This window comes from Phycodurus eques, chromosome 20 (genome assembly GCF_024500275.1).
Source record: "Phycodurus eques isolate BA_2022a chromosome 20, UOR_Pequ_1.1, whole genome shotgun sequence".
Lineage (NCBI taxonomy): Eukaryota > Metazoa > Chordata > Actinopteri > Syngnathiformes > Syngnathidae > Phycodurus > Phycodurus eques.
Genome location: NC_084544.1, coordinates 2,537,472 through 2,560,572, shown reverse-complemented (window position 1 = coordinate 2,560,572; position 23,101 = coordinate 2,537,472). Strand labels below are relative to the sequence as shown.

Sequence of the window (23,101 nt, the reverse complement as noted above, 5' to 3'; positions counted from 1 at the left end):
GGGCTGCTGGCGCAAATCTCACATGTGACGCGTTGGCCTCGAGGTGCGAGCGCCTGAAAATATCACGCGGGAGTGACCAGGGAGGGCAAACAGGTGTGTGCACAAACGGCAAGACGGAGGGCGCGGCCGCTCGGAGGAATGCGCCGGAGGCATCTCGACACACCCTCCTGCCCGAGATCCCCCCCTCCCCTCCCCTCCCCTCCCCTCTCCTCCCTCCTGCCATCTTGCCTGCTCAGCTGAGTCACCCGCTCAACCAGTCTGTGTGCAAGTACGGGCTGGAAGTCCAAATCCTGGCCTTGTGGTGAGCTTTTTAACACACCTTGAAATGCACTCCAACGTGAAAAGGTGGCTTGGGGCGGGGGCTGGGGGGGGGGCGTTTACATACTACTCGACTGCAGATGGCAATTTTCCTTATTGCGATGCACTGAAATGCCATTCATCCATTCCCGTCTCCCAGAAAAACAAACAAGTTTTAATAAGCAAATGAGCACTCTCTAATGTTGCACTTTCTAAAAACATAAAATTGAAAGAATCAGCCTTTTCTGCTTCAACTCAATGGCCATTGTGCCGCTCCTTCTGGTGTGTGCGCCTTGGCCACCTGGGGGCAGTATAATACAGACAGACACACGCACGCAAGTGTTTCGCAACTGACTCGGTAGGCTGCAGTCATGCTAGTCGTTCTTCGCAGAGAGTATTGTTGTATTATCTGTCTGCATGTGTTGCTGCACAGTTTGAGCTTGACCTTCGTCCTCCGCACGCGTGTGAGCTTTCCCAGCATGCCTGTCACACGTTGTAATGTCACACCTGAGTATAAGGTGACTCTCATCTTTACGCCATTGTGCCGCCGGACTCCAGTCTGCCCCCGCTTTCGCGACCGTGCAGTATGCATAAACGCGTTACGCCACATTATGTCCCAATTAACACAACGTGTGAAACGCGAGCTGCCAAATAAGAACGATAAGAGCTCGACAAACCCGTATGCGCGCTGCGATGCGTTCAAAAGGCCGCCGTGGGCGGCGTGCGGGGTGAGGCCTGGTGCGTTAAATTAAAAAAATTATGATTATTCTAATCTGATTAGTGCTGGAAAATCCCCAAATGGGAAGTGGTTGGGAATGTGTCAAAAAGTAAACGTACATAAACTGGGTGGGCCAAAAGTAGACATTACCTTTTTTTTTGTTGTCGATTAATTTGATGATCTATACGTTGCCGATTAATCAATTAATTGTGACACCTCTGAACACAAGGCTGCATCAGTTTCGTTGAAAGCTGCCGAGATGAACTCTTTTAGTTCCGGTAGTATCAAGCGAGGGTTTAGGTTCCAAAGGAGCGTATCGAGGCAACCGTTTCAAATGAGGGTTTCAAGGCCAGTGTCAAGGTTTCAAGACCTGTTGGAGACCCCAAATGTGGCTGGGAGCACATTCGTCCCCTTGTTCCGTCGTCGCCTGCTGCCCTTCCTCCATCATTCCGTCCTTCTTGGCATCCTTTTATTCACATTTGTTACTTTCCATTCTCCCTTCATTCCTTTCATGAGTAGAAAACAATAGGTATATATTTGTATTTGCATGGAAAGTGCACCACGTCACAAAAATGCTTCCCTTAAATGCATTTCTACCGTGTTTGGGGGAACAACTGTGTTCTACTGCCCCCTACAGTGCTGAAGTGGCATGCACAGAATTCTGGGTGAGTTCAAGTCTGGTTCAATGTGTCATGCATTTTATGGTGTTAATAAATAAATAGGAGTAACAAAAATGGTGTTTTGTAAATGTCAACAGAAGTTGTAAAACTCCCAAAATGTTTTGTTCGCGTCAACATACAAACACAATTAACCCCACTATAGCGAGCAATGTTGTTACTGTAATTCCCTACAGAAGCCACAAGATGGTGCCAAAACATTACTTTTGTCTAAATGGACCTCCTCAACTCACTTCAACATACTGTACTTTCTTGCCACCAAGATGGCACAAAAGTAATGCTTTTATTTATACAAAAGAGGCAAATAAGTGAGCTTTTTTTCCAGCAAATAACAGGATAAGTGAAACAAAATCCGAATAGATAAAATATGTGAGATTTTTGACTGATTTTCCGAACCGCGAGTATGCGGGGGTCCACTGTAGTTACGAGCGTGACCACGGTACAAATTAAACTCGTATTTCAAGGCGCCACTGTGCGTAGAGGAAGAAGTCGCCCAGTCACGTGACGGCCCTCGCGCATGCGCTCCTCGCTCGCCTCCCTGTCAGCAACAGCAACAGTGAAGCCGACCACCAGCTGCAAGCAGCAGCGGCAGCACACGTCCAGTCAACCGCCAGTCTCGCCCTTCTGTCGGCAGCCGCTTCACCGTCGTCGCCCCCCCCCCCACCTCCGGCCGGCTGTGAGAGGATGTTCGAGCCGAGGAGGAGTTCTTCCGGCGAATGACGACGAGTTATGGCCCAGCGAGAGCTGCTGCCGGCGCCACCACTTGGGCCGCGGAGCGAGTGAAAACGGCGACAAGGGTGAGCTGAACGCGGCTGAGGTTTCACGTCGAGGGGCGAGCGCGCGGCGTTAGCAGCAGGTCGCGGGTCCCCCTTCCCGTCCCTTTTGCGGGTTACTCGGCGAGCCGGCGGGCTTGTTGAACCGAGGCGCGGGGCCGCGTGGATGCAAACGCCCCGGGAGAAGCGCGTCGTCGTCGGGCTTGTGTGCCCCGCTTCGACCCAACCCCATTATAAGCATATGTTGCTAACGCTACTGCTACATGAACTTTTTGACGTCATCGCGCAAGCTAGTCGTTGGCCGTTGTTCTCCTTTTGATGTATAAAAAAGTGAAAATCGCTTTTCAAGTCGGGTGCTCCCTTTGTCCCAAGCTCAATGTTCATTAATCTAACACTTGCACTCAGGCTCACTTCTGAGTGACACTTTTAGTGACGTGCTAATTGAAATGTTTTTTTTTCTTTTCTTTTTGGGGTGGTCGCACGACTGCACTGCATCAGAATGAGCCAGTTGTCATATTAGATACATTCTCAGATGAATGTCAATTCGAACGGAGCAATGCGACTTACTCATTGTGACTTGATCAGAACAGCTTAGAATAAGCGTTTCTCAACCTTGCCAAGACACATTTCGATTTACACGTGAACATTCTCATGGCACTTCGACAAACCAAAATGTCGCTAAATGTCTATTTACTGAAACGATCTCGTCTCAATTTGGTCCCAAATCGAGTTACTCAGGAACACAAAACTATTATTGTGTTGAATGAATGGCAACAGGTGGTTACACAAGTGAATTGTACCTTCTGCCATCTAGTGGAACAGCATTGAATTAGTTTGCCTGTCACTATATGCAGCTAGCGCAGATAGACGAACAAGGATTCAATATTTAATCATAATTTTCAAACCCTTTAAAGGCAAAGTAAACCATTTATTTTGCAATCATACTTTGTATGTGCCCCCATTGGTATAATCACGGTATTCTGATTAATACGGCGCTCGTGGAATAAGAATTAAACCGATGAATTCATCCGTTTTCATTCATCTCAAGGGGCCGCCATGTTCGACAATATCGCCCTCTGCTGTCGACCGATATTAACGTCACAACTGTTGTTGTTTTTGAAATTCACTCCCTCGTCAACTTATGACTTCAATCTCACAATATTACGACTTCATCTTGGAAAAATGAAAGTCATTTTCAGAAGATGACTACTTTTACGCAAAAAAAAAAATTTGAATTTATAACTTTTTTCTTGAAAATAGGCACCTTTGTCATTTTGATGGCATTTAGGGGTACATGTGATAGTTGTTTCAATAGCATTCGGATCATGAGGGGGTTCTTGGAAAAATGTAATGTTCTTTTTATGTTGCATTCGCCATTCCCTCCATGACTTGCGTCATCTTTCCTCCCGATCGCCACGCACGTGACGCTTACCCTGCTAATGTCGTAATTATACATACACAGTTCGAGCGTGAGGTGCCTAAATTTGTCCGACTCGCAACGTGTCGATCGATGCGACCGGCTGAGATTCGCTGATTAATCTTTTATCGCCTCCTCAAAAGCTGTGCTGATCTCCAGTCCAAAACGATGCGATGGCGCCATCTACAGGGATTTGGACGTCTGTAGCAGTGAATGCGTTCGTAGGTGCAGTTGCCAATCAAATAAAAACCACACCCAAAAAAACAAAAACACTGAAACAAATCATCGGCTGTCGGTCAAAAACGAGCGCCGTGACTTGTTCTTAACCTTGATTTATGTGTTGCTCGTTATGAAACAAACAACAACCCCCACCTGTGGGAATGTGGCGGCACCTAACCGGATTAAGGTTAGCGGGTCAGGTTGAACACTTAAATTCCATGCCCGCCCGTCTAAATGGCGCCACGCGGGAATTCCAGTGCCACTTCCCAGCACGTCCAGTCTTCCTGCCCTTTTTTTGCCCCCACACACAGAAAAGTGAAGTGGGCTGGACGCATAGAAGGCAGCCTGGCCAATTAACTGTACCCACACACACACACACACACACACACACACACAAAGACACTTTTCAGGCGTGTTTGGAAAGTTCCGTATGTATCCCGTCTGGCGCGTCGTGAACTTTAGAGGAGGGGGGTACATGTAGGCCGGCACTTTATTCAAGCTGGGCTAAAAAAAAAAAAAAAAAAAAGAGAGGCTCTTTGTGAGAGGCCAGACAGATGGCCGCAGACTGAACACTGTAATGATGCCCTCAACGCACACACACGCGCGCGCAGTGACGGAGTGGTGGGCAAGCAGGCAGGAAATGAAGCAGAACGCAATGTTTAAAGATGGTGATTATGCACGAAGTGTGTGACAAGAAGCCAAGCTGGCTTTTTGCGTCTCCCCGCCAAGCTGTTATTAGCGCACATTGGCTCTTTTGTCACCAAAGAAGCAGCTGCTTGTCCCCAAATGGCGGATTTGTTTCACATTGAACTTTGCTCTTGTGGATTCGGTTGTCGATCGACCGTGTCTGGAAGCCGTCGTCGCAAGATGGGCCGGTAGTGGAAGTGAGTGTTCATGTGGTTTTGCTGTCCGAAGAAGAGGAGGAACAGCACGTTGAGCTGATGGATATACAGCGTTGTTAGCCTAATAGCGTAATTACCTCATCGACTTGAAATTACTATCACGATATCCCCCAAAAAGTTCATGGTAAATCTGTGAAGGTTGAATCGAGGCAACTGGACTCTTGTTTTTTTATTTTTATTTTTTCTCCTCTTCCGATACCGTTAAGATAACTAAAGCAACTATGGTATTAGGTGAGCGCTAGTTCGGATTTGTTTCATGCATTTACTATTAGCTATGAATCTGCTCCGTTTCGTTGCCATCATTTGACACGTCACACATTTCTCTCATAGAAAAATCGTTTTTTTACATTTTCATTTGATTAAAAAGTAGAAGGGCTTTTATAAAATACACACAAAAAATGGACTTGGCACACATTTAGATTTTTGTGTGTGTACATTTTTCATGTTTTTTAAAATTTCAATACATTTTTCCTACACAAAAGTGACGTGTCACCTGTTGCAGGCAGTGTCAACTTGTGATCGGATCTTTCATGAAGAATCCACACACACGCACACGCATGTAGCTGCAAATCCAGCCGCGTGGTGCTTTCCATCAACGCCGGGAGAGGACTCGATGGCGTGTGTATGGTTAACTTCCCCGTCTCTCGTCTGCTCTTTATAATGAATTTTTTTTTCTCCTGGCACCCCCCGCCCAACCGTCCCACCCCGTCTTTCCGGTGAGATAACATGGACAGCTGATAGATTTTGTCTGCTGCCTCCATCTTCTTTTGTTCACCTCTTCTTTCGCTGGCTTCTCACATCCATCTTTCTGTTTTCCTTATCATCCAATCACTGACCACGCCCCTCTCTCTCACTCTCTCCCTCTTTTTTCTCTCTCTCGCTCTTTGTCAGGGCAGGGCAGGACCGCCGAACCATGTTGCTGTGAGTTGTGAGCTGTTGCTGAGCAGGGGAGGAGGAAGGAGTTCGCCACACATCGCGTCGGGGGGCCGCCGCCGCCATGGGCAACACGGCCACCAAATTCCGTAAGGCGCTGGTGGGTGGCGACGAGGCATTGGCCTGGCAGCTGTACGAGGGCAACCCGCAATTCAGGGACGGTTTGGACCCCAACGCCTCGTACGGAGAGCAGTACCAGCACAACACGCCGCTGCACTACGTGTGCCGTCATGGCATGACACGGCTGCTCAGGTAAAATCTTTTTGGTTATTTTGTTTTGTGTTTTAGGTGGATGTTGCTTTCCGTGACGTTCGGCAGGTAGGTAATACCAGTTTTGCAAGCTGCTCATATTTGACTGAATAAGAATTAGCAGTTAATGACAGCGTCGTTTCACTTTTCTGCACTTTCCACTGTCATGGTCGCTTCACCGGCTAACACTTGCACAATCTACAAAGATGGTATATATCATAAAAATGTAAAACTATCATTTTTAATTCATCCATCCATCTGTTTTTTTGTTTTGCTTTTTTTTTTTTTATTTTTTTTTTTATTCTGCTTATCCTCATTAGGGTTGCTGGTGAGCTGGATTGTTTTTTTTTTTTTTTTTTTTTTTTTTTAAGTTTCGGCCCAATTGTTTTCATAAAAAAAAAATCGTAAAAATGTTTTTGTAATTTAAAAAATAGTCTTGTCCCACCCTTCAAATAGAAAATATTTGTTTATATTTAGAAATGTGACTAATTATTAGTAGTATTTCTTCGTAGTAGGTGGTGATAGTTGCATTTCATTAATGAATAGTATGTCGTCAATATCTACCTCGCCATATGTTGGTTATAAACGTCATCGTAACAGCCACCTTTTTTTTCTGGGGCGGGTGGTAAAACAAAAAGGTGGTGTGGAAATGGAAAATCATATCATTGTGCGTGCGTGTGTGTTCTGTGCGCATATGTGTCAGGTCTCATGTCAATGATCCCAGCGATGCAAAGCAGAAACGTTCCTGGTCTTCTCTCCTCCCTCTACGTGCCATCAATGTGCGTTTCCTGTCTGATTTCCTTTCCCCCGCAGGTCCTTCTTGTTCAGCAAGGAGGGCAACCCCAACAAGCGCAACGTGCACAACGAGACGTGCCTCCACGTGCTCTGCCAGGGCCCGCTCATCCTGCTGCTGCCCGAGGGGGCGCTGTCGCCGCGCCTCGCCCGGCCTCAGCGCGAGGAGCAGCGGCGGGCCGACTGTCTGCAGGTACGGCAAAAACATACCAATAAACGCACATCGGACGGAATTTTAGTGCCGTTTTTTGGGGGGTTTTTCCAGATGTTACTGCGCTGGACGGGGGCTCGGCTGGAGGGAGGCCAGTACGAGAAGGCCAACGTCAACGCGACCGACAACCGCCGCAGCACCTGTCTACACTACGCCGCCGCGTCGGGCATGAAGAGCTGCGTGGAGGTGATTCCCTTTTGCCTTGGGAATGTGAGCGTGTTTCTTTAAAGAAGCGTCTCTGTGACGTGCTTGGTTCAAAAAAATGTTCCCCAACGGATTGAGAATGACAGCAACCTTTTCAACCAATATTTACAATCTGTTTAGTGGGGGTGGTCCCCACTGCTCACCCCGCCCCCTTCTGTGGTCCCAACAGTGTTTTGTTACCATGACGACTAGGGGTAGAGCTCGGAGGGTGTCCATTTGTAACGCTTTTGTCGCTCTGTTTAGCAACTATTCATACCCGTTTAGTGACTATTTTACCAATTTAAAAAAACATACAACAAATCTAGCGGTTTCGGGCGCCATTGGTAACTTTTCGAAAACCCAGCTGCGGTCAGAGCAGATGTCCGCAACCAGACTAACCCGCTGCTGTCAGACGAACGATACGCCTGGATTCTTGTTACGATCATCGTCGACCCCCGTAGAACCGTTACCGACGTGTCAGCGTAGAAAGAGAAGCACACAGTGGCATAACGTCGTTTGCGGGCGTGTCCTCCAGCTGCTCATCCAGAGCGACGCGGACCTCTTCATCGAGGACGACGACAAGCTGACGCCGTGCGACCACGCCGAGCGCCACCACCACACCGAGCTGGCCCTCAGCCTGGAGTCGCAGATGGTTTTCTCCTCTTCCTCGCCGGGGCCCGTGCCGCCGCCGCGGCCGTCGCACACCAGCGCGGACACGCGTGGCGAAGGCAAGCTGCTGCAGAATAAAGAGGTGAGTGGATGAAGGGTTTAGCGATCGAACGGATCAAAGCTACTGAATCTGACAGACTAGTTGGACGGGACGACAAGAGACATGAATGTGGAGCAAGGATATTTTCCTGCATTCTGGTCCCTTTGGTGTTAACATACATTTTTTTTAGTTTGCTAAGTTTATTGTCATAAATGTCAACTATTTTTTTGTATGTGCATGTTGTCAGTGTTCAACATATCGAAGTAGATTTTATCGCAAGGGGTTAAAAACACACTAAACACGATAGATAATGCTTAGTTATTTATATATATATTTTTTCATTATAATTTTTTAATATATATATTTTGTTTTGTATTTCATTGTTTTTATTAAGGTATTTTGTGTTTCTAGAAATATATTGTAGTTTGGTTCATTTAAAAAAAAAAGTTACATTTTATTATTTGTAATGGTATATTTTTATTTTCCTATCATTTAGTGTGTTGAGATTTATTTATTTTTAGATTATTTTTTGTTTATAATCAGAATCATCTTATTTTTATATATTTTTTAATATTTTATTTTTTTATATATTTTTTAATGTATATGTCTTCATGTATTAATTTTTTTGTTGGTCGATTTCTCCGAAACGCAGAGAGTCTTTTGGCGGGCAAGGGGATAAAACACTCCCCAAATTTAACAATTCCCAATGTAAATTTCATTTCAATATATGTTAATAGTAATAAATACTCTCACTAATAATATTTCAGCCTTACGAGGGCTTGAAGCTGCAGGACCTTCGCCGACTGAAGGACATGCTGATCGTGGAGACGGCCGACATGCTGCAGGCTCCCCTCTTCACTGCCGAGGCCTTGCTGAGAGCGCACGGTACGCCGGGCACGTCCCCTCTCGTCAACCTTTCGGACCGCGCTAAATCTCGTCCCCGCATCCAGACTGGGACAGGGAGAAGCTGCTGGAGGCGTGGATGTCCGACGCCGAGGGCTGCTGCCAGCGCTCGGGCGTGGCCGTGCCCACGCCGCCGCCCAGCGGGTACAACGCTTGGGACACGCTGCCCTCGCCGCGCACCCCCCGGACGCCGCGCTCGCCCGTCACGCTGACCTTCACCTCCCCCACGGACAGCTGCCTCACGCCCGCCGACGAGGGCCTGGCCACGGTGAGACCTGCACAAACGACGGCAGACGCACCCCGACTTCGTAACGCGCTGTAAAACATAAAAACTGTCGAATGGCTGCGCAGTGCGGCATCTGCCTGTGCTCCATCTCCGTCTTTGAGGACCCCGTGGACGTGTCCTGTGGCCACGAGTTCTGCCGAGCCTGCTGGGAGGGGTACGTTCCAAGTCCGCGGTGACGTCTGCGAAGCCCACGTCGACACGTTTAACGTTCCCCGCAGGTTCCTGAACGTGAAGATCCAGGAGGGCGACGCGCACAACATCTTCTGCCCCGCGTACGAGTGCTACCAGCTGGTGCCCGTGCACGTCATCGAGAGCGTGGTCTCCCGGGAGATGGACCAGCGCTACCTGCAGTTTGACATCAAGGTACCGGCGCTAGCGGCTAACATGCTAGTTCCACCAATTTGCATTGGTTAATTAGTTAGACGAATGTCGTCTTCAGTGAACCGCCGTTTACGTTCCAGACACAGTGAAAGTCTGCTTTTAGCCCTTTAAACATTTAAATTGATCAAAACACACTTTAAAACACTTTTTTAATGTATTTGAAAAGAAAAACTGTTAAAGCACAAAATGTATAGAAACAAATGTACACCACGAGTTGGCCCGACAATTTTTTATTCCTAAAATATTATGCACAATTTGAACATTAACACTGTGCTTAAGTATAGGAAAATAAAACTCTTCTTGTAGAAGAAATTTAAATGTATTGCACATAAAACTTTTTTTTTTTTTCTAAATTCAAATGTATTGTGCTTTTAAGTTATAAACAACTGAACTGCACATAACCAATGTACTGTCGTGGATTTAAAAAAAATAAAGTCGAAGCCACTCTAATTTAGGCAGATAGAACAATTAATTTACTAAATCCCTCTCAGACCACTAGAGGGAGCCCTCTGACTACTAGAAGCCTTGGAGGCCATTTTAGGCCTTCAAGCCAATGAGATTAGCCGCCCAAGAGAATGATAATCAGCAAAACTGCTCTAATGTTCATTATTTTATAGACATCTTGGGTTTTAACTGGATTTTAAGCAATATTTGTTTTCAATACTGTACAGCAATTACATTTGATGTAAAACACTCCTTTAAAAAAAAAAAAAAAAAAAAAGATTTCAGCAGTTTTCTGCACTATAGCAGGATGGTTCCGTGACAGAAATGTAGATTCATTCCACGCAAAAAAACAAAGGAGAGTGAGGCTTTGGAAGGTGAACTCTACTGCTAACTGCAGGACTGGAGTGGAACTGTATTGCCCTTCCGAGCCAGGCGGGCACTCAGTATTTAGGATTGTTCTGTCTGGGGTTTTCCGTCCTCAGCCTTCTTCTTCCTCAACCGCAGGCCTTTGTGGAGAACAATCCGGCCATCCGCTGGTGTCCGGCGGCGCGCTGCGAGCGGGCGGTGCGGCTCACCCGGCCCGGCCCGGGCGAGAGCGACCCGCACGCCTTCCCGCTGCTGCCCTCCCCGGCCGTCGACTGCGGCAAGGGCCACCTCTTCTGCTGGTAAACTCCCTTCTGAACATCTCGATTTGCTTTTGTTCTTGAATGTTTTACTCTTTTGTCAATTATGTTCTGTTTCATAGTTTTATGGTTTGCATTCAATTTTGAGGTCCTACAATTACTTGATCGCTTCCCAAAGCGGACCGCTGACTTTCCATTTTCCATTTGTTCACCAGATAGCGCCACTTTTCCCCATTCAAAGTGTGCAGCAAAATGTCCTTTACTGTATTGTGCAAAAGTGCCTCACCATTGAAATTAGCGTGTGTAAACCTGACACAGCCAAAACTCAACAAATAAAATGTCTCATTGGTTTCAAAGCTCGATTTGATGCCCTTTTTCTTTTTCTCTGCCGTGAGTCAATTTTCGTGGGGGGTCCTTTCAAGCCAGCGGTTTTGCAAGTTAACGGGCTTATCGTTGGTGTGCGCGCCCCCCAGGGAGTGCCTCGGCGAGGCCCACGAGCCGTGTGACTGCCACATGTGGAGGAAGTGGCTCCAAAAAGTCACCGAGATGAAGCCCGAGGAGTGTAAGTCTCGCAGAAGATTAGCTGGATTTATCGCCTAATGCGCAAGTTTGAGATGGTTCGAATACGTGTGTGTTGTTGTTTTTTTCCTCGGTAGTGGCAGGTGTGAGCGAGGCTTACGAAGACGCCGCAAACTGCCTCTGGCTGCTGACCAACTCCAAGCCGTGTGCCAACTGCAAGTCCCCCATTCAGAAGAACGAGGGCTGCAACCACATGCAGTGTGCCAAGGTGGGATTTTGTGTGAAGAAACGCAACGCAACGCGCCCACCGTGTTTTTAACGGCGCTTTGGCGCTCTTCCAGTGCAAGTACGACTTCTGCTGGATCTGCCTGGAGGAGTGGAAGAAGCACAGCTCGTCGACGGGAGGCTACTACCGCTGCACGCGCTACGAGGTCATCCAGCAGCTGGAGGAGCAGTCCAAAGAGATGACTGTCGAGGTACAAACACTCGCATATTAACACTTTGTCTCAAGGGGAAAAAGTGACTTGACTCTTTACTTTTATTCTCAGAAAATATGACCTATCGTAAGATAAAAACACACAAGGAATTTGTCTGCGGCTCCAACTACCGGAGACAAATTCCTTGTGTGTTTTTTGGACATACTTGGCAAATAAAGATGATTCTGATTCTGATTGGGGATTTTTTTTTTTTTTTTTTTTTTCCTGTGAAAAACTGACTGTCTTGAAAAATTACTGCTTTTAATCTTGTAATATTGCAACTTTTCCCCTGGAAAAATACAACTTTCATCTTCTAGTATTCCAGTGCCACGTTTGTTCCGTTACACTGATTGTTGTGAAGGTTACGGCCTTTTTCTGCGGAATTAAATATTTTGGGAAACTTTAACCTCGTAACGTTGGGACTTTTTTCTAAAACTGACTACATATCCGAAGATTACAACTTTTTTTCATTGGGGAAAAAAATACATTTATCTTGTAATATCACAACTTTTTTTTCTCCAAGAATATGATGTTATTGTAAAATTACACGACTTTTTTATTCTAGTGATAGTCTCACTTCACACACAAAAAAAACAACTTTTACTTACTTTTTTCCTTGGAATTGTTTTACCTTGATCTTTTTTTGAAAAATGCATCTTTAATTTTTTAATATTTCAAATTTGTGTTCTCCTAAATATGTAGCATTTTACTGCAAGATTGCAGCTTTTTTCCTTGGAATGAAATACAACTTTAGTCTTGTAATATTCTGACCTTTTTTTATTCAACAATGACAACATATCCGACGATTGCGACTTTTTCCCTCAGCAAAAAAACTCCAACTATAATCTTGTAATCTTACTTTTTTTTCAGGAGGGGGCTGGCAATAGAACTTTAAGATGGTAACATTTTTTTAAATTATTTCAATTTCATATACGACTCTCTCGCAAGAAATATAATTTTTCCTTAAATAAAATAATTGAAAGTGTACAATTGTTTGGTGTAAAATATATATCAAACAGAAAAATTGCCTTCTAAAAACATCTTTAATCTCAGTTAACACCTTTTTAATTGTTTTATCAACTATGCTGTCAGAAAACTACGGGTAAGACTTAAGTAATAATATTAAAACAATACATTCAATACAAAAAAAACCCAAACTATACAATACATCCTTTATTTCATAATATTATGACTTAAAAAAGTCTTGTTCTCAGGCAGAAAAGAAGCACAAAAGCTTCCAGGAGCTGGACCGCTTCATGCACTACTACAGCAGATTCAAGAACCACGAACACAGTTACAAGGTGACCAACACACACACACACACACACACGCACACCCACACACACACACACTCAGCTATATTCATTAAAGTATCGCGTCTGTTGTAGCACAAACTTGAAAGCCCTCCAGCTGGCATTCTGCTCTCATTGCCAGAACATCTCATCCAGTGCCACTTCCTCCAGGTGTGTGATGTCCCCATACGTTTGTCTACTTTTGAATGGTTGTGGTTTTTGTGTTTGTCAGCTGGAGCAGAAGCTGCTGAGGACGGCCAAGGAGAAGATGGAACAGCTGAGCAGAGCCTTCATTAGCCGTGAGTGGCTTTCACTTGAAACGGGAAGTTGTTCAACCCATAAGATAAGTGCTGGCTGTTAGGTTTTAAAATCTGTTATTGCTCTGGGGCTGCTTTGCTCTATCCAGCACTGGGTGTCGTGAATCTTCTACGTTGAAATGTCAAGATTGTCAAGGACATTCTTTAGCAAAAAGTGTGTTGCTCAGTCAGAAAGCTTGGGTTCTTGTATATTCTGGGGCTGCTTTTCGCTATCTGGCACCCACACAAATATTTAGACCCCGTCGTTTGCGCGACTGCACCAGGTGAGGGCGCCCCGCCCGACACGCGCTTCATCGAGGACGGCGTGAGCGAGCTGCTGAAGACGCGGCGCGTGCTCAAGTGCTCTTACCCATACGGCTTCTTCCTGCAGCAGGGAAGCACGCAGAAGGAAATCTTTGAGCTCATGCAGGTACGCTGCACACAACAACAAAAATCACAAATATTTGCGAATGGGTGGGTGTGATGTTAGCGTCTGGCATTGTAACGACGGCGTCTGGCCAGACCGACCTGGAGATGGTGGTGGAGGACCTGGCGCAGAAGGTGAACCGCTCCTACCTGAGGACGCCGTGCCACAAGATCGTCAGCGCCGCCCGCCTGGTCCAGCAGAAGCGGCAGGAGTTCTTGGCGTCGGTTGCCCGCGGCGTGGCGCCCAATGACTCGCCCGAGCCCCTGCGCAGGAGGTACGAGATGAACCGTAGACATTTTTATTAAAACCAAAAAAAAAACCAATTATGAAGTATCTTTTGTGTCTGTTTCAGCTACCCTGGAGGATCGTGGGATTGGGAGTACTTGGGCTTCGCCTCCCCTGAGGTAAACCTTTTCCGGCTGCTCTGCTCAAGTTTTTCTCTGGTTGCTCCCACGAATGTGGTCTTAATTGAATGTTCGGCAATATTCAATTAAGACTCGACATTGTCCACAGGTGTGCATACGAGTGTGAATGGTTGTTTTTCTACATGTGCCTCGACATTGATTGGTGACTTTTGGAGCCCATTTAGGCCGGCCGCTATACATGCTAAATGCTAAATGCTATCACGCTTGTGTGTGTCTAGATGGGCAGTCGTCACTCTGTGCTGGGAGCAGGAGACCAACGGGACCGAGCATCACAGGTCGTCTTTCGTCGGGGGCTGTAAAATTGTGTGGTTTTGTGGTGGTGGTGTCGCGTACGAAATGAATTTTATGCCGCTTTGGCGCTCGGCAGGATTTCGCTGACATTCAGTACCGCCGGCGGCACAGAGCGCGGCGCAGGGGAGACATGCTGAATCTGCACAATCTCCGGAGCAGCAGCAACACGCCCGAGAGCAGCAGGAGGAGCGACGGCACAGGTCCCGCTTTTGCTGCACTCGCGCACACAATCCTCCTCTTGTCCACGGGTTTGGTTGAAGATGCTGTTCCACTCCAGGCCTGTAGGAGGCAGTAATGCGGGTCGTAAAATGGAATTTGTGTCGCCATCGATCCATCTAGTGGGTCACTCCCCCACTTTTTTGCGCCAAAGAATAATTACTAGCCTAGCTTTTTGAGTATTCTAATATTGCTTCGTCTTCTGCTCGAAGCTCGTAATATTACTTGTTGGCTCTAAATCTCTACTTCATCTCACAGCACTTAGACTATTTCTTACATGTAACAATGTGATAAAAAAAATAATAATGTTGATTTTAATATTGTAATCCCACCCCAAAATACTTTAATGGACTTTAATCTTACAGTATTTGGTTTTTATTTCAAACATCTATATTTGACTTCAAGTCAAGTCATCCACTTTAGTATATATTACGAATATAGTAGAAAGACAGCAGTATGAAGGTTTAGTTACGGATCCGCTTGATGAGCCATATACACAGATCCGCTACACTAATTGTGTAAAAGCTCCGCCCCTCACAACAGGCTCATGTGTGTACAAGACCTGAGCAGTTTTTTTGTTGGATTGTTTTTCCAGAAGGTCCAGAGAGGATCGAGGGCCGGCGTAGAGCGCTGGGCTCCCTGGACGAGGACGACCCCAACATCCTGCTGGCTATCCAGCTGTCTCTGCAGGAGTCTCGGCGAGACCGAGGCCCCGAGGGCGTCACCGCGGGCGTCCCCGAGCCGGAGCGCGGGCCGCAGGGTTCCGCGACGATTCCCGGCGACGTCCCCGACAGCCCCCCGGGAGCGGCCAGGGGCCCGTCCCTTCCGGACCCGCCGCGCCCTCCCCACAGGACAGACTCGTCTTGTTGTTCTTCTCAGACGTCCGTGCCGCCGCCCGCCGCCCTGCCCCTCCCTCCTCCGCCTCCCCCGCTCAGCGCCGAGCTCCTGAAGCTGGGGGACAGCCTTATGAAACTCGGGAACCCGTCTCCTCCCGACTCGGACCCTCAGAGTCACTGCCACGCGAGCACGCTTCCGCCCGAGGCCGAACGAGAGAGTCCGTCCAACTACGCTCTCCGACGCCCCCCCGCCCAGTTGTGCCTCCCGTCTCCGGAGCTCGAACCCGAGCTGCTGCTGCTGTCGCCCGTCATCCCGCCGGGGAGGCCTTTCACCCCCAGCGACCCGCAGAGCCTAGAGGCCCTGGACCCCGTCGCCAGCGCCCAGCTGCTGGACAACATCATGGCCTGGTTCAACTACAACATCACCCCGCAGAACAACCCCCAGAGCCTGGCCCTCATCCCCTCGCCGCCCACCACCGAGAGCGACTCCTCCCCGGACGCGCTCTCCGAGACCCTCGCCGCCGCCGGGCAGCGCCCGGAGGGCCAGCCGGACCTGGCCCGCGGCCGCCCCAGCAGGCCCGGCACGCTGGGGCTGGACAACAGCGCCGCCGATGGCGAGGAGGACAACAAAGGGGAGGAAGGTGGCGATGCGTTGGCGGATGCATCGCCCCGCGAGGACACCTCCGCAGACTTGGACCTGGTCCTCCAGCTGGAGGAGGGCCAGTCCCCTGTGGAGTGGGAGGAGAAAGTCCACTTGGTGTGAAGCGGAAAAAGATAGCTGCTGTTTACTGTGTGTATTATTCTGATGATGATTATTATTATACAGTCAAGCCTCAGTTCACAGAAAAAAAATAGATTTTTGAACGAGATTTTCCAACAAATCTTGTGCTCCTCCCTACGTCACATATTTCAAATACAGGCACACTTTTCACGGTGAAAAGTGCAAACGATAGTGCTCTTAGGAAGCCTAATCATTTTAGCATTGGAAAAAAGAGGGAAATAATAGCTGAACATGAGGATTGTTTCTACTTCTGATCTGGCTACCCAGTTTGGTTTGGCAAAATCTTCATTACGAAGTGTGTTGTCATCTCTTTTCAACTTAAACCCACGCAGATAATTCTATTTCTATTCATGTATTCAGTGGAAAACATTTAAATTACGTTTGTGTACTGAAGTTTGACTGTAAGTATTATTGTTATTATAATAACAAGGTATCTAATGAGGTTGTCGAGCCCCGCAGCAAAGATGTCACGGGCAGGGTTTTCTTTTTTTTTTTTTTTAAACTTCAAAACTTTTCTTGTTTAAAAAACAAACAAAAATCAAGGCAAAGCTACTGAGGTGGTCACAGATAATCAGGTATTTATTTATTTTAATTTTATATTTTTAGAAAACTGGCCACACCAACGGTTGTATATTTTTTATTTAATTACAAATATTTATTTTACTTAATTACTTATTTTTTTTTGTATTATAACTATAATTATTTTCACTATTATTAATGCTACCAGAGCATTGCATTCATTTTGTTTTACATGGTTTTTACACGCCTTATAAATGTACAAATATCTAAAAAAATAATAATAATAATCTCCATCCCCATGAACAGTGCATGCCAAAGCGGACAGGTGGCGCTGTTACACCTTAGCCAATCAGAAACTCAAAGCAGGTGACAATTTTGAAAATAAAACTGAGATAATGGTGCATGTCACAAACATGAAAAACCATCTCCCCATCTACTTTTGCAGAAAAGCAAAAATTGCAAAACTTTGGGAAAAGGTCTAAAATTCATAGAATTGTATTGATTTATTTTTTTTCATCTTGAAAGAAATCTGAAGAAAGCCGTTCAAGAAAATTATCGAAACTGAGATTGTGGCACATGTAAAAAAATAACGAGATGTTCCCATTTTCACATCTCCATCAAAACAAAAAATCTTTTGGGGGAAAAAAAAAAAATACAAAGACTGTCGACATTTTTAAATCGTTTTGTAATGTTTGTGGAGGTTTTTTTTTTTTGTCAGTTTTGATTCATATTACAACAACAGGTGGCGCTGTAACACCTATAATTCAAAGTCCCTTCGTATTAGCCAATAAAAAGCATGAAGAAAGCCATTTATGGAAAAGGCACAATAACCACAAAACAGCAAAAATGGTGTATGTTACGACTACAAAATAATGCCCAATTTTCTTATTTACATCCCCCAAAATATTTTTTTAAATGTGAATATTTTTCAAAATTTCTGTGGAATTATTTTTTTTAAATACCTGTCTGTTTATTGATGTTGCATCCATTTTCGATTTATGTTCACAAATATGGTTCATCACCTTATAAAGGTGTACAAAAAAAATATCCATCTATGTAAATAGTGCATGCCAAAGCAACAGATGGCGCTGTAACTCTTACAGTCCAAAGTTCCGTTTTATTAGCGAATCACAAACGTGAAGAAAGCCATTTTGGGAAAAGACACAAAAAAACGAGATAATCCCAATTTTTTTTTTTTTATTGATTTTTTTTTTACGTGAACAATTTTCAAATCTTTTTAGATTTTTTTTTTTTTTTTTTTTTTTTTTATTAATACCTGTGTTTGTGTGGACACGGCTTCGAGTGTTTTTTCAATGGCGTTTCGGTGCTTAAATCCAAACAAACAGCCAATGTTTTTTTTTTTTCAGGACCAAAAAAAAAAAAAAGGACAAGACAAAAGAAACAATCCTGCTGTAGCCTTCGGAGCTAGCGTTAGCGTTAGTTAGCGTACTGTACAATCAAGAGGGCCTCATTTTGATACTGGACCTTCATGCACACTGTGCCTGCAGGAGAGCAACCACACACTCTTACTTTTCTTTGTTTTGTTTGCCAACAGATTCACTAGTTGGTCATCTCACAATTATAACGAGGTCAGCCATTTCCGCTGCCGCTTTTTGTGGAGGTGAGCGTCCAATTCCCAAGTGCCATCCATCTTCGTCTACATAATTGCCATCTGTGGAGTCCGTTTTGATTGTAGCAAATTTTTAATGCAGACGTCAGTGTTGCCAAGCTTATGGACAAATGTCATTTATTGCTTTTACGTTTGCATTGTATAAAAAAAAACAAAACAAAAAAACTTTTTTTTCCCCCCCCTCCTCTACTGAAATGGCATGCAGTGTGTTGTGACTGTCAATGTGCCTTTTTTTGTTGTTGTTGTTTCAAGCATATGTTTTTATTTGTAGCTATTTATTGTTGCTTTTTTAGTCAGAACTTAACTTTCCACACTGTAATGGGCCACGTGAAATTCCTCCGCAGGCCCCGAGTTGGGCACCTGTGGCCAACCATGTAGCCTCAAAATGCTTTTTTTTTTTTTTTTATAAACGTCAAGATACAATTTGATGCTTTGAGTCCCTCATAATTGGGATTAGGATGTGAAAATCAATCGAAAATGTGTTGTCAACCTTTTGAACACAAGCGGCGACAGCCTGTTGTGACTGTTTTCTGTCTCTAAGGAAAAATCTATTCGGTGAACATTTCATGTCGCCATTTGTTTTTTATTGGTTTTTCAGGAAATGTTTGGCAGGATGGCAGTGCGTGACACTCAGTTATTTATTACTATTATGATTTACTTTATATTCCGTTGGTGATGGTTATGTTGTGGAACATCAAAGAATAACAGAAGATGTCAAGGGGGGAAAAAAGGGCATTTTCTGCTCATCTATGATACATTCCCACCTGTGTCCATCAATGTGTGGCTACAAAAAAAAAAATAAAGTTTCAAATAAAAGCGTGTCAGTGCAAAGTTTACACTCCATTAAAAAGAAAAAAAAGGTTGCTCTGAGATGCTTGAGTGCTTTGTCATTTAAAGGAACATGCTTTTTTTATTCACAATGGAAGCATTTTGGGGTATCCATCCCCCTCTTCAAAAAAATGGCGGGGGGGGTTATAGTCTCACTGTTCTCACTCCAAAATTCAGGATCCGTTTTGTGACTTTGTTAAATAATAAAACTAAATCATGAAAATATAGAGGAAAAAAACTTCCAGATCTATTTTGTGATATTGTTAAATAGTAGAAATTGAGAAAATACACTTCTGGATCCATTATATGATGTCATTAAATATATATTTTTAACTTCCACGTCCAGTTTGTGACATTGTTAAATAACTTGTAAACTTCTGGTTCCATTTTTGGGGGTGAATTTTGTGACTTTGTTAAATAAAACAAAATAATTACATTTTTTGGGAAAACATGTATTTTTTAGTGACATTGTTAAAAAAAAAATATATATATATTTTTTAAAAGGAACAAAAACAATTTGATCCACTTTATGACATTGATGAATACTAAAAAACTTCTGGGTCCATTTGGGACATCATGAAATCATTAAATAAAATAATAATAATAAAAACTTCAAGAGCCCTAATGTTACATCTTAAATAATAAAATATAAAATTATTAACTTCAGATTTACTTGATTTACAAAGCTACGTGAACCGACGTGTAGTGCGCCACCTTGCCTGTTGACGGCGCTGTGGTCACGCGCACACATTTTGGTCGCACTTAAATGACGTCACAAGCGCGCTCCTTAAACATAACGTCCACCATTAGCGGCCTGCTTGGTTTAGTCAAATCGAGCGCCGTAATTTTTTTCTCTCCCACTCCAATTTTGGTGTAGGAATTGTCGCGACATCATGAAACTAGTCAGGTAGGACGCTTTAAAACGCATCCTTGTGCCCGATAAGGCCATGTCCGCCGTGCGAAACGAGGACTGGACGTCGGATGGAGTTAGATGGAAGTTGGACGATTGTGTTAGCTGCTAGCTAGGCGGGAAGCGACGGTCCGAATGAATGGCGATCGTGCAGCTCGTCGTAAATATCTACAGATATTTGACGTGCAAACGGCAGCTCGTGTGAACCGTTTACTAAAATCATTGCATGTTTGGGGTATTAATGGTAAACGCTCATACAACTTCCTTTTTAGCTATCGAGGAGGATTTGAGCTCAGCATTTGGCCATTTACTTCCTTCGTCACTGCAGAAGTCATTATTCAAATTAAAGTTAAATTACACGTTTTATCCCATACAAATGTGATCATGTCAATGTTTGCGTTCTCTGAAACGGGGCTGTAATCTATGTTTGGGTTCAAATCGGTTAAGGTTAATGTCAGCGGGCAGGTTAGCAAAGATGGTTAATGTTTTTTTTTTTTTTTTTTGTTCCCCCAAACAAAGGTTTTTGATGAAACTGAGCCATGAGACGGTTACCATCGAGTTGAAGAATGGTACTCAAGTCCACGGCACCATCACAGGTAAAGTTAACCCATGTGGGATCAAACTATAATACAGAGAAATGACGGGCGATAATTGAGTGAGTAATCAATTATCGTGAGAAATTCGAGTTTATTTATCAAGATGACTTTTTGTGTGCAACTTCCATAGTTCAAAGTAGGTTACGACTGACATGCACTCCTTACACTAACAACATGGCTTTGAAAGGAAAGGAGCAGAGTTAACAAGAACCCCCGTCAGCTTGGCTAGTTTTTCTCTTTTTTTAACCCATCTAGTGACTTTTTTTTTTTTATTAAGAAAACGACTCCGGATAACACCAGTGGAATTTTTTTCACGTGTTTGTATAGCAAGAATGAAAATTGACAATGGCACAAATGGGTCGAGTAGAGCGATGCACACAATTTTCCTGCACCACTGAACTAAAGAAATAAAAGTTAAATAAATCCAAACATAAAGTTCTGTCCACTCGCCTTAAAAACATATATACATATTTCCAATACAATACTGTTTAAAGATTTTCTGAAACTTAATTTTCAAAAATGACTTGATACTTAAGTACAGCAAATGTCAGACACTCAGACTTTTGCTGAAGTAATACTTAACGGACCTTGAAGTTCAACCAAAATGAATTACTCTTAAGATACTTGTGCTTTTAGCCAAGTGCTGCTTCCGGCTACTTGATATCATACGTGCATGTACGCAGGTGTGGACGTGAGCATGAACACGCACCTGAAGGCGGTGAAGATGACGCTGAAGAACCGCGAGCCGGCCCAGCTGGAGTCGCTGAGCATCCGCGGCAACAACATCCGCTACTTCATCCTGCCCGACAGCCTGCCGCTCGACACGCTGCTCGTCGACATCGAGCCCAAGATCAAGTCCAAGAAGAGGGAAGCCGGTAAGGCGCGGCGTGCCTCGTCGCTGTGTGGTGCTTTTTTCATTTAACTCTTTATTTATCTAAGTACAGCTTTTGAGAACACATTCTCATCTGCAGAAAGTATATTGACAAAGTACTAAAAAAAAAAAAAAAAAAAAACGTTGAGGACTAATCGCACACTTCTTACATCAATGCAGTCAATGCAATTTGCATTGTCAAGAAATGCGTCGGTTAAAATAAAACTGGCGGAAATCCCTAAAAATTTCTAATATACATGTTTTTCAAAATAAGTGAAAAATTCTGTTATTTAAGTTTATGCTCAAATTTTAATAGTTTTCCAATTCTTATATTGTAAACATATTTTGCCTTTTGTTTTTAAATTAATTTTCTAGATTTAACCCCCCCCCAATATCAATATATAGGCAATTTCATTTTATTTCCATGTTTTTAAATTTTTCCAATTTTCTTTTATTTTTAATAAAAAAAGTTTTCAAATTTCTTGTTTTCATACAACTATTTAGATTTTTTTCCCCCGCATATTTTCATTGTTTACTTAAAGACAAATGCTGACAAAAACAATCATTGGAAAGTGATATCTTTGTCAGAAAGTACTATTATTTATATACTATATATATTTTTAAAAAAAAATTATTTTTTTTTTTTGGCTATATTTTGCTTCATTAAGACAGGCGTATCTGTTAAATTAAGCTGTTGCAAATTTAAAAACATTTCTGAATAGTGTTTTCCTCATTCATCGTTTTACATGTTTACTGTTTTAAAAAAAAAAAAAAAAAAAAAAAAAAAAAAGCATGCATCCCAAAACCCAACGTAGGAAAAACCACATGCAATAGCACATTTTGCTTTAACCATCCAGGTGAAGAAGTTTTGAAAGCACTTAAAAACTTTTGTCAATGATCCCGTGTGTTTGTGCAGTGGCTGGCCGAGGCCGGGGCAGAGGCCGAGGACGCGGCAGAGGACGGGGACGAGGCCGGGGGGGCCCCAGGAGATGATCACCTCGACCCCCCGCCTCCCCCCAAAATCACTCATCACCTGCTCTTCACTGTTTTTGTACAGGATTCTTTGTTTTCTGTGATTTTGTTTTTCCTCTCCCCTCATTTTGTACATTAAAATGCTCCTTGATGAGACCTGTTGATTCCTTGTTACCACACTAGTAATGTTTTGTTACATTTTTTGTTTCTAATAAAGTTCATGATTTCCTACAAAATGCTTATTACAAATGATCAAATAAAAGCTAAACTGTTAGTTTTTAAGAAAAACCTTTTGTCATTTAGTGATTAACTTTAGCTTTTTTAACCATTAGCGTCATTATTTGTTATTACCAAAACAATAAATTTTTTCTTATATTCTTAACATAAACATACAAACTATTGAGGTTTTTAAGAAAAACCTTTTGTCATTTAATTACACATTTAGTGATTAGCTTTTTTTTTTATCATTAGCTTCATTTTTGTTTTTTTCCAAAAATCT

General features: G+C 43.9%; 2 protein-coding genes across 4 annotated transcripts; both read left to right on the top strand.

The window, feature by feature from the left end:
* The first annotated feature begins 2,225 nt into the window (after positions 1-2,225).
* ankib1a (ankyrin repeat and IBR domain containing 1a) lies at positions 2,226-19,279 on the top strand. Of its 3 annotated transcripts, none has more exons than XM_061665170.1 (22): positions 2,226-2,489; positions 5,900-6,188; positions 6,999-7,170; positions 7,243-7,374; positions 7,907-8,122; positions 8,848-8,965; positions 9,031-9,251; positions 9,335-9,423; positions 9,488-9,632; positions 10,599-10,759; positions 11,191-11,279; positions 11,374-11,504; positions 11,578-11,712; positions 12,583-12,611; positions 12,927-13,013; positions 13,101-13,303; positions 13,585-13,730; positions 13,823-14,001; positions 14,080-14,131; positions 14,371-14,427; positions 14,520-14,643; positions 15,255-19,279. In XM_061665170.1, the coding sequence occupies exons 2-22, from the start codon at positions 6,001-6,003 to the stop codon at positions 16,256-16,258; spliced, it is 3,678 nt and encodes a 1,225-aa protein (XP_061521154.1). In that variant the 5' UTR covers positions 2,226-2,489; positions 5,900-6,000; the 3' UTR covers positions 16,259-19,279. The 3 variants fall into 3 exon arrangements, with proteins under 3 accessions (XP_061521154.1, XP_061521153.1, XP_061521155.1); XM_061665169.1 differs by having other exon boundaries at positions 5,895-6,188; XM_061665171.1 differs by lacking the exon at positions 12,583-12,611 and having other exon boundaries at positions 5,895-6,188; positions 13,237-13,303.
* A 773-nt stretch (positions 19,280-20,052) lies between these two features.
* snrpd1 (small nuclear ribonucleoprotein D1 polypeptide) lies at positions 20,053-22,838 on the top strand. The gene is made up of 4 exons (XM_061664944.1): positions 20,053-20,160; positions 20,683-20,759; positions 21,443-21,634; positions 22,547-22,838. The coding sequence occupies exons 1-4, from the start codon at positions 20,147-20,149 to the stop codon at positions 22,621-22,623; spliced, it is 360 nt and encodes a 119-aa protein (XP_061520928.1). The 5' UTR covers positions 20,053-20,146; the 3' UTR covers positions 22,624-22,838.
* The last annotated feature ends 263 nt before the right edge of the window (positions 22,839-23,101 follow it).

What these genes read in the sequence shown, in the direction of transcription:
- ankib1a (XM_061665170.1), top strand. Translation starts at nt 6,001, where the DNA reads ATGGGCAACACGGCCACCAAATTCCGTAAGGCGCTGGTGGGTGGCGAC. An exon ending in CGAGATGAAGCCCGAGGAGT is followed by an intron (nt 11,280 to 11,373) that starts GTAAGTCTCGCA and finishes TTTCCTCGGTAG; the next exon opens with TGGCAGGTGTGAGCGAGGCT. An exon ending in CAGGAGGAGCGACGGCACAG is followed by an intron (nt 14,644 to 15,254) that starts GTCCCGCTTTTG and finishes TTGTTTTTCCAG; the next exon opens with AAGGTCCAGAGAGGATCGAG.
- snrpd1 (XM_061664944.1), top strand. An exon ending in AGTCCACGGCACCATCACAG is followed by an intron (nt 20,760 to 21,442) that starts GTAAAGTTAACC and finishes GCATGTACGCAG; the next exon opens with GTGTGGACGTGAGCATGAAC. An exon ending in GTCCAAGAAGAGGGAAGCCG is followed by an intron (nt 21,635 to 22,546) that starts GTAAGGCGCGGC and finishes GTGTTTGTGCAG; the next exon opens with TGGCTGGCCGAGGCCGGGGC.